The 10,750-nt window shown below is 33.8% G+C and overlaps 1 protein-coding gene across 2 annotated transcripts; it reads right to left on the minus strand.

The window, feature by feature from the left end:
- Positions 1 to 6,125: 6,125 nt before the first annotated feature.
- Positions 6,126 to 10,750, minus strand: LOC133680625 (zinc finger CCCH domain-containing protein 55-like). Of its 2 annotated transcripts, XR_009836351.1 has the most exons (9): positions 9,507 to 10,750; positions 8,778 to 8,960; positions 7,783 to 7,962; positions 7,609 to 7,697; positions 7,212 to 7,469; positions 7,000 to 7,135; positions 6,669 to 6,854; positions 6,517 to 6,572; positions 6,126 to 6,426 (listed from the first exon to the last, which is right to left on the minus strand). XR_009836351.1 is itself a non-coding variant. In XM_062103655.1 (7 exons), exons 1-7 carry the CDS (start codon positions 10,475 to 10,477, stop codon positions 6,683 to 6,685), a joined length of 1,989 nt encoding a protein of 662 aa, XP_061959639.1. In that variant the 5' UTR covers positions 10,478 to 10,750; the 3' UTR covers positions 6,517 to 6,682. The 2 variants fall into 2 exon arrangements, 1 of the variants encoding a protein (XP_061959639.1); XM_062103655.1 differs by lacking the exon at positions 6,126 to 6,426 and having other exon boundaries at positions 6,517 to 6,854.

Consider the following 10,750-nt stretch of genomic DNA (forward strand, 5'->3'; position numbering starts at 1 on the left):
AAACAACGACAAGAGGGCATCTTCCTTTGATGGAAGCAGAATCCTAGCCGTGGGTTCTGGTACTGATATTTGCTGGGCCATTGATGTTAAAGTCTTCTCTCAGACTCATCACAACTCACAGGTCTCGAACAGTGTACCATCGAGAATCAGAATATGTGCTTGTTTGGAAGGGACAGGAACATGTGTTTCCAAAACGCAAAAGAGCAACTTCATAAAGTTATATTGTCAAGTAGCTAAACTTTGCTTCTGCTATCACAAGGGAGTTAAGAGTGCTGCCAATTCATATCTACAAAGCTGTTATGAAGAAATCAGAGAGAATTGTCATTTATTGTTATTACATCCGTTACTCTTCTAATTTTCTAACTTACGATACCCCAAGGCTTCGTGCTTTCAAGAGAGTTGTTGAGATTATGGACCTGAGTTTTATTTAATATAGTTTTTTATTTGAAAATATATTAAAATAAATTTTTTTAATTTTTAATATTAGTTCATCAAAATTATAAAACCCCAATTAAATTTAAAAATATATATTAAAATATTAACTTGGAGATAGAATTAGTTAAATTGAATTAAAGATATAGAATTAAATGACAAGGGATGAAATTAAAAAAAATAAAAGAGTATATAGCACTAATTGTTAGGAAAGAAAAGAATTGGGACAAAAATAAAATAACTGAACAAGTGGGGTCAATATATAAATATTAAGAGTTTGGGCTATAAATATCCTATTTCCAGCGGCAATATAAAAGAAAGGGAGGGGGTATTGAAGTTTCCTACACCAAAAAAACAATTGAGAGGAAATTCAACAAATTAAAGGCTTTTGGATAAGATTTAGGTTAGATGGTGAGGGAAACAACTTCAAAACAAGAATTAAAGAAAAATAAGCGAAAGAAATTAGGGATTTGAAGAGGAAAGAAGGCAATTTATAGGGGGAAGAAGGAGTGTCGAAAATATTTTTAACTAGTTGAGAATCGAAGCTCACTTTATCACCATGCAAGGGGTTTTAGGCTTGATTACATAAGTTAGATTGAATACGATTAGGAATTTATATATAAATTGCAAATTCTATGTTAGGGTTCATGAGTAAAATTAGAGGAAATGATAAATTGGCTTTGATTAATGTAGTTGGGATAGAAATGAATAAAAACAACTTAGAATGATGAACAATTGAAGAAAAAGATTATGGTGTTGTGAAGGGTGGTGGTACCGACCAAAAAGGAAAAAAATTGGAAATTTTTCAAAACAATACACAAATGTTGTCTGGTTATAATTATTTTAGTATGTGTTGAAATGTGAAGAATATGTTAAAAAGAAATAGAAATTTTGTGTTTAATTTGTGATGGAAAGATTAGTTATGCGAATTTTTATGTTATGCTGAAGTGTTGTAGATGAAGGACTATAGTAAAAGTGAATGTGCTTTCGATGATAGAATTTTAGTTATTTATAGAAGTATGTGAGAAAAAAATTAAGTTAATTATTAAAGATACAAGGTTAATGATATTATAAGTTACATAAAGAAGAAAACAAATAAAAGTATTTTGTTGTATGTCAGAAGAAAAAATTGAAAAATTATACATCTTCATCACTAACTTTCAGATAGGTTTAGGACTCGAAAGTGATGAAAATTAGAATAAGTTCTTCATAAAAGCTGAAGTTTTGGATGTTAGCTTTCCAACAAAACCGAGAGAGGGCCGGATTAAATTTTATTAGATAGTTTTTAGATATTGCAATAACAAGCATTTTTTGATGTTTTAGTGACAAAACCATATTTTCTTCATTTAAGTAAAGTCATAGCCTTGTATCTTAGATTTTGTAATAAACAAACTATGCACGAAACTAAATTTTATAACTTCATATATTGTTAAAATATTGACAGTCGTTTTTTAGCGATTAAGTTAAGTTAAGTTGACTAAAAGTAGCTAAATTTAAAATTTGTTTAGGATTTCTTTTAATGTAAGATTTAATGATGGAAATTATAAGAAAGAAATTGTACATATAAATTAAATAGTTAATGATGATTAGCTTAAAGATATGGAATCGCACCAAGTCATTTTAAGTCAAGAATAAAATGATTGTCTATGGAGTTGAGTTTTAAAATGTGTTGAGAATAAAATAGCAAATGATATTGTTCCCACTAGTATAAGAAAGGCCATAAGACCCACCCAACAACGGAGGGCTATTTCACGTGTTCAAATATTAGGTAAATGTTTAACACTTTAAAACTAAAGTATTATTTAATTAAAAATATATTTTTTCTTAAATGTATCTTGAGATCATTGATAAATGTTAAGTTGTTGGAGAAATTAGTTATCATGGTAATAAGATTAGTGTCTGGTTAATAGAAAATTAAAGAAATTAATTACCCTAGTAAATGAAACTAGTGCCCTGCTTAATGGATAATTGGAGAAATTAGTTACCTAGTTAATGGAATAAACTAGTTCTTGGGTTCATAGGACTAGTACTTCGATTAATAGGTGATTTGAGAAATTCATTCATGTAGTAATTGAATAAATATATAGCTTGGGTTAAAGAGGACATTTGTATGCCCTTAAACTATACACAACTTGCATAGTTGGGCATACAAATATAATAATAAATATTCATTGTGTATAAATTGATTGCATTGGGTGTTATATAAATTTTCAGGTACCTCGTAGTATCGTGCCGAGTAGGAGATCTTGTACTTTTAGTTTTTTTTTTGTATAATCAAATGCATATTTTGCCATGTAATGTGATTTTGTATCAAAGAAAAAGTATTTGAATCTAAATTAAGTATAAATGATGTATCTAAATTAGCTTCTTTTCAAGACACATGATTGTAATTATATGAACTTATTTTTTAGATTTATTTTGCTTTAAAAAAATAATATATGTCTTAAATCATGTTATAATTAGATTAATCATTTCATTATTTGTAGTATTTATTGAATAATATAATAATTGATTCATTTGACTAATGTTGAAGAAGAAGAAGTTTGTTCTCGTGTTGGGTTTATTATAAACAAGAAAGTCCTGAATGACGGAAAAATATTAAAAGTTTTATTTGCAGGTTGTGAAAATTGATTGAGTTGGTAACTTAGTATTAAAGAATTAGAAAAAACTCTATCAAAATTCATGTGGAAATAGATTTTTTTTTTTAAAAAAAGAATTACATGCTTTCAACAATAATACAATATGTATACATGGAATCCTATGTAAGATAAAAATTAAGGTTATTATAAAAAATCATCAGAAAATATTAAAAAAAACATTAATTTAGTGTTTTTTAAGTAAAAAATACTTTTAAAAATATATAAAAACAGAAAAAATAAATTATGTTGTTTGCAACTTTAATTACTGTTTATAGTTGAATTCATGGAGAGACACCTTCAACTAAATTTAGATATAGTCTTTTGAAAAAAAACTCATTGTAATGCAATCTATACCTTATCCGAGTGAACATATCATAGGTGGTTTAAACTTTTTCAAACAAGGGTTACAAAGTTCATGTTTAATTTATTCCCCAAAAAAAAAAATAGAGTTTGTGTTCAATTTTTTAATGGCTTGTGAATATATATAAATTTCATGAATTAACTTACTAGTGTTTTTTAAATATATAGTCTAGTAAGCCAATTTAGTGATTCATTCATTCAAAACCTAACTCGGATTGAAATTTAAAATTAACTAGGTAAGAATTGATATTATCAAACATGATTGATCATTGATTTGGTGGGTAGTGGATTAACTCGCAGATCGGCCAACATAGTTAAAGTTTGGTTTGATTTAAAAAAAAATCAAAAAAACATTTTATCTTTTAAAATAATATTAAAACCACATCATTTATATTAACAAAATCAACTTAAATTAACTATTTAACCAGTAACCCAAGCCTTCTGCCAAGCCAGGTTTAATAACTTTGCACCCTGAGGTTTCATAAGAAAACAAGATAGCTTCTTTCCTCCTTAGAGCTAATATAACCTACCACATGTAAACTAATTAATAAGGGATATGTGAAAAAAAAATCAGCAAAAATAAGAAATTGTTTTCTTGATTTCTTTCGAAGAACAAGGTGTTCTCAAGTCATTCCACACAGCAACCCGAACTAAGTATATTTCCCAGTAATTTTAAAAATGTGCTCCCTGCATCGTTCTAATATATTTATAATAATTTAATAAATTCTCAACAATAAAAATGTGTGTAATTATATAAAAAAGAATTGAGGAAGGTTATTTATTTCTCAACAAGGCTCGGTTGAATTCGGCCCATGGTGCGGAATAATGATAGATGATGGACCTGTTGTTTGGAAGAGTATGGGCTTGTCTTTAAGAAAGATAATCTGCACTGCAACTATATTTAGAATTGTTTGGGCCTTTATGTACTGTTTTTATGTTTTTTATTTGTAAATATATTAAAATAATATTTTTTTAATTTATTTATAATATCAGAATTCCAAAAATATATAAAAAATAATAATAATTGTTTTATAAAATTGCTTTGGAAACGTGAAAACAAACTGTCAGAACCTAAAACTAGACCGCCCATCACTGAAATTTTGGTTTTGATGCCAAATTTCCAATCCGCCTTTTCACGATTTGATTGGACACGCACTTATTAGTGCTGCCGTCAGGTGGGCTCATCACTGCCTCGTTTGGATCTGACCCACCCTCCCGTTTGAACTTTTCTTTTTTCCATTTGTACAGTGCTTTAAATAATCATCTCTTCAAACGATGTGGTCATTTTCCCTGAAACCCAAAAAATATACAGAGACTCGTTTGAAGACTCCTTGACTCTTACCAGTCCTTCTACTCCAGTTGATGTTAAGAGGGTATCATCCAGCAATGTTTAGTGACATTTTTCTTGTTTTTGGAGATGAGGGGACGTATCATTAGATGATTCAGTTTCTTAAACGTATGGAGAAGGTTTTCAAAGTAGATAGAGCAATGGCTTTTCTTTTCTTTCATGGCAATGAAAGGCAGGTGACCATGCAGCCAAGACGAAAACAAGGTTAGCAAGAGAACCTGAACGGTTGGAAAATCTCTGTAAATTAACCTCATTGACAATCAAAAACAAAACCTGATATTTTAATGGAGTGATGTAATTGTACCAGAAGTGGGCAACTAAATTACACAGAAAGGACATGTTAACATCAGAAGAAACACACACAGGAAAGGGCAGTCAAAGCCATCTGAAGAGTAAAGGACAAGATATCTGTATAAATCATGAAATTGATACCGACCAGTCAACTACGGTGGTCCATAGTCTTCTCTGTGCACGTTGGAGAAAAAAAAAACTAGTTCTAACATAATCCAAATATGATCTTATGAGGGGAAAAGACTTGTGGCTAGCCTGACGGAGACAATTAAAATCATGGAAAATTAATTAGCTTGATACCTTGCTCGCAAAGCTAAACTAATTGCAAATTCTCAGCTTAAATGATTGTGCTCATAGCAGCCACCATGGTCAACCTTGAACCGTGGATGCATCGTAAATGATAAGGAACTTGTGTCAATGGTACACAACCCCTCGGGCCGCGACTGTCACTATTTCTGGCATCCTCTACATGCATCATTTATCACATATTCAGGTAGATTTTTCATGAGGGGACAATGCTGGGACTTGATGGAACTAAAAAATGTGGAGTTGTGAGGAAAAAGTCTGATGACAAGTGAGAGCCAGGAGCACATGCAGAATTACTGTATTCTACGTAACATTACCAGAGCAGTAGGGATCTAATATTAATAAACCATGAGAAATAAAAACAAACACTTTCGACAAAGCTGATAAGGAAATGAGCGGGATACCCTGAGGCATCTTTATACATTGTCAGCACCCATGTGACAAGAGTGGCCTATCCCCACATGCGGACCTAAAGAAATAAAATGAGACAAAAATGTCCCCTGAAAGTGTGCCTTGATATTCTGAATGACAAAACCAAATTCCAAAATCACATTTTTCAAGCTTTGTTTTTACTTTGATGATTCCAACGCGGATGAAAGTTCTAAACTTCGATTAACAAGAGCCAAGTAGCAAAAATTATTTGGATATCCTACTCAACTTGGACGCATGGTAGCTGAGCATTGAATTCTAATCTTCTTGGCACCGATTAAAAGCATGCTTAGTGTTCAACAATCACAAGACAAGGATGGTAAACGATTGTAAACATGTATAATTGTCATTATAACAAAGAGGCATGATATTTAAAGTCCAGCTATATAGTCTGTGGTCCTGCACACGACCTACAAAAAGGGCAAGTAGCAAAAAAGAGAAAACCCTACTAAAACTAGTTTGTCTGTCCACTACGTATGTAATATGTAGTTGCTGTTAGTAGTATCGTATTGGTGACAAGGATGGCTATCTAGCTGAGGTAATCTCTGCGATTCTACCATTAAGTGCAGGTATCATATAGGCTATACATCTACAGTTCCTTCTATGTGCTTCTCTATTTTTCTGCATGGACAAACAAGCAACTCAGCATCATAAAGAAATCATTTGAACAGAAGACAACCACAGAACTCAAATGGAGGAATAGTGCCTTACCCTAGTAAAGTTGGTCTCTTTGACCACACTAACCTTTATTACCTACAAAACATTAGCTACATATCCAAAATAAAACCAATCAGAAAAAAGGCTGTCCATTAGAAATAACATGCGCTTGCAATTGAGTCAAATTATAGGCAAGCAGATAGCACCTTGGCATTGGAACTCAATAAGAAGCCTCGTCACTAGTAGAAGTGGTGGGCACTGATGCATCATTTTCAGACCATGAAGAGACAGATAACTCATTGCTTTCTTTAGCTTTGGCATAAGGGAACAAGTCAGAGTGCTGATTCTCAGATGATTTTGTGAGGTTATCGGGTTCCACATTGCTTCCATGGCTACAGAATACAAACCAGAAAATGAGGAAACACAACGAGAAGTGAAAGGGGGGAATTAAGATCTAAAGAAGTTTGATACAAAAAAGAACAATCAAAGGTGGCATTTTGATATAAAAGATATCTTCCTGAGTCTGCAATTCGATACCTTTCAGTGAAGCTCTCCACCTTGCAATTAACATTGTCATTGTTCTGAATGTAAGCTGCGTTCAATTCATCCTGAAGACTCTGTTCAATGGCAGCAATATATGTAGATTTAGTGGCACCTGATAAATTCCCTTTCTCTGCCAAAAGAAAGTTACGTTAGTAGTGGGGAAGCTTCTCCATCATTGACATAACATGTTTCAAATGCTAACCAACCTTCTAATGTGATCTCATTCTTGCCATTGGAGGTAAGAATGTCAGTTTGATTAATGGGAGAATGATGAGTGTGCAGGGAAATGGGAGCACCAACAGACAGACTACGCTGGTGACGATGTACATAATCTCCCCTCAAGTCTGGAAGTTGCAGATTAATTAACCTTCTTCCCTGGAGTTCAATAGCTTGCTGCAGCTCTGCCTGCTCCTCCAATTTCCTTCTCAGCATAATTTCAGGCGTATTGTAAAGCATTCTTGCTCCTGTAGAAGGAAGTGAGATTAATTAAATAAAGATAATTAAAGAAACACGTATGATTTAAAAGTAGAAAAAAAATCCTAAAAAAATAAATATTTTCAAAAACATCGAAAGTTTATGCTTGTTTGTTTATTTTTTACTCACCAAGGTGAATATCACGTAGCTCTCTAGGATCAAAACCTGAAGGGCTTGAAGTAGGTGAAAAATTCCCCCTCTCAAGTAACTGTTGCATCCTGTTGTTGTTTCATTGGCAAGTAAACCATAAATGCCAGACATAAGACACAAAAGGAAACAGCAACGAAGAAAACGATACCATACTTGTTTGCTACTTTTCCTTTCTCTTTGTATGGCTTGACAAGCACACGTGACTCGCAGATATAATGAGGATTTCCCTTTGCCAATATTTCCTTCACAGTCTCTGGGTGGACAAATGTAACAAATCCAAACATCCGCTTCTGCTGGTATGGAATCCTAACATCTTGAACTGGTCCGAAAGAACTACAAAAATAAAGAAATCATCGTAAATACAATACTCAACAATGACCTCAGCAACCAAGAAATAAAGCAGGATATATCACAATTTTTTGCCTCTTCCAAATCATGTTTCAAAAATTTCTAGAGAAGAGAGCTCTATATCAGACTAAATACAACTAGCAATCACTATTTTCATTCTTTGATTTATCAATATGAGTCAAGAGACTCGGAATTCTAGATCATATCCCTTCCAACTCCGAACAAGACTCCAAACACACTGGCATACGGTCTTCAAACTCTCACCTCCACAGCTCAGCAATATATTTTCCCTTCCTTCTTCAAATAGACAAACAGCTTTTCATTTGTTTGTTTCTTTTTTTCAGATGGGCATGAATATCAGATGCTCGTCTATCTTTAGCCAGAAATGGTAGAAATATATTATTGTTTTCTTTACTCATCTATTGTTTCCTTCCAACTCCAGAGCAGGACTAAAAACACACACTGGCATACAGTCTTCAAGCAATATATTATTGTTTACTCCCTATCATCAGTCAGAGGAATGCACCGATCACAAATGCCGTCCCTTGAACCAAGAAAAATTTGTGACAATTGGCAACGTAAAGTTTACCAGTATTCTTAACTTTTAACAATAGGAATTTCCACCATGTACAATTCACAAATTATACTTAAGTTTCGTTGGCATAAACATGTTTTCATCTTTTTGCAGGCAATCTAATCAGTTCCTAGCACTTAACCTCTAGGTACTACTTTTAGAAGTAAACAACAATAATAACCAAACTGAATTCTTTGAGACGGGCAAGTGAAAAGTGGTAATTTACCAGAAATAATTAGAAACATCTTCATCTTTGAAAGAGCTGTCAGCCGGGAATGTCAAGTATATCTGTCTGGATGCTGAATTTGCCTTTTCAGCCATTCCCATTGCAAAAAAGCCATTCCTTCCACCACGGAGCCGACTGAAATTGTAAAATTCGTCACCCATCATAGCTGCTGCTGCCCCCGATCTGCAAGTACCAAACATCCACAAATCGCACCATTACCCAATCCCGAAGTAAAACTCCAATAACGAGTCAAATTCATAAGAAAAATGTCTTTCTTGTTAAACGGAGAAACATATGCATAACGAGTTCCATCAAATCATCCAATTAGACTAGAACAGTATCCAGACAAGAAAAAGAAAACCAAAACTAGCTCAATTAAAAAGATGAATTTCTCTCTAATCTTTTTCCTATCTATATATCCGCACTATGACTATTTTTTCTCTACCTCCCTCAAAAAAAGACTCTTTCTTTCTTTGACCAGTCAAAAAATAATAATAAAAGCAAACTGAAAGATGGAAACACTTAACCTATCGCGTACCCTTGGTCTCATCTTGTATGTAAGATGAAAACACTTAAGGGATTGCTCAGTTGAGCAATAATGTCCCGAGATTAACAGGTACACCAAATTAAGACCAAAATTCCACCAGTAGAACTGATTGAAATTGAAAATCTGACACGTTATACGAGGATACGGCATGCTAAAAGCAAAATTAGTAACCTTGAATATACCTATCGGTTTTATTCTGTTGCTGCAACAGAAAATTCATGTACTTGTTATAAGCCATTCTTTGCTGCTGCTGTTGCTGTGCAGCCTTCATTCTCATCAACTCCTCTTGCTGCTGCAAATAAAGTTCCTCCATTTCCCTTGGTGAACCCACAAGAACACCACCACCATTAACCTCAGCCATATTTTCACCACCATGAACAAACTTGCAACTTTCTCCATTCTTGCAAAACCCTCTAGCAAAATACAGACAAGGCTTATACCCAAGACCAAACCCCCCATCTTCAGCACCAAAACACGCATCACTCTCTGAAAATCTCCTTCTATGCAAATGGCTATCTCCATTATCAACCGGATAACCACCCAATTGAACCCTTTGGTCCATAAAGCCCTCATTTTTTGAAGAGGGGTCATCAAGAAACGAAAGATAATCATCTAATTGATACTCATCAGGGAAGTCAACACTATTATTACTGCAATCACCACCGTCATTACCACCATTCCTCGAGAATGGTGGCACTAAAACAGACCCAGAACGTATATTATCATAGGACAAAAAAGGACTGGACTTTGGGCTAATTGAAGTGTTACTGTTACTATTATTTGGCAACCCATGAACAGGCCAGGCATTTGGAGGCGGGTTTTTTCCAAAATCAAGGAAAGAATCATTATTTGTGACTCTTGGAGACGATTGTGAAAAGGGGTTAGTGTTATTACAAGGCCTTGCTATGGGATTGAGAGGCAACGGAGAAGATGGTGTAGAAAGTGTAGAAAACGTGTTTGTGGAGAGTCCAAAGTGGATTTTGGCCTTAAAGACTACATTTTGCAAAAGGGTTTCAGGGCCAAAGGCTAAACGTAACAAATCTTTTTCAGAGGGGACTTGTATGAGAATAAAACCCATAATTCTAGCAGCGTTTTCTGGATCTAAACTCTTGAGTTTAGTTAGCAGTATGTTAGTTATCTCATGAGTATCCATGGTGGTTTTCTTAGGGTTTTTTTCTGGTTGGTGGTGGTGGTGGTGGTGGTGGTTTACAATTACTTCAAGAAAGACATAAAAGCAGAGGGACGTGTGTGTGGAAGTTTTGGTTTATGAGGTTTTTGTGTTTTTTTTTTTTTTTGTTTTGTTTGTTCCCTGTTTGTTTAAATAGCCCAGAGAATAAAACAGGGAGATCTTGAGATAGGGTTTTGAAGTGAAAGAAGCGGGCTTGGACTTGGAGAGTGAAAATCTCTCTCCTTTTCCTGTATTATT

Source organism: Populus nigra, chromosome 19 (assembly GCF_951802175.1).
Source record: "Populus nigra chromosome 19, ddPopNigr1.1, whole genome shotgun sequence".
Lineage (NCBI taxonomy): Eukaryota > Viridiplantae > Streptophyta > Magnoliopsida > Malpighiales > Salicaceae > Populus > Populus nigra.

Bases quoted from the DNA above. Each gene is read 5' to 3' on its own strand.
- LOC133680625 (XM_062103655.1), bottom strand. From the start codon at position 10,477: ATGGATACTCATGAGATAACTAACATACTGCTAACTAAACTCAAGAGT. The intron at 8,961-9,506 runs GTATATTCAAGG...TGGTACTTGCAG, and splicing joins CAACAGAATAAAACCGATAG to ATCGGGGGCAGCAGCAGCTA. The intron at 7,698-7,782 runs GTATGGTATCGT...AAACAACAACAG, and splicing joins AAAGGAAAAGTAGCAAACAA to GATGCAACAGTTACTTGAGA.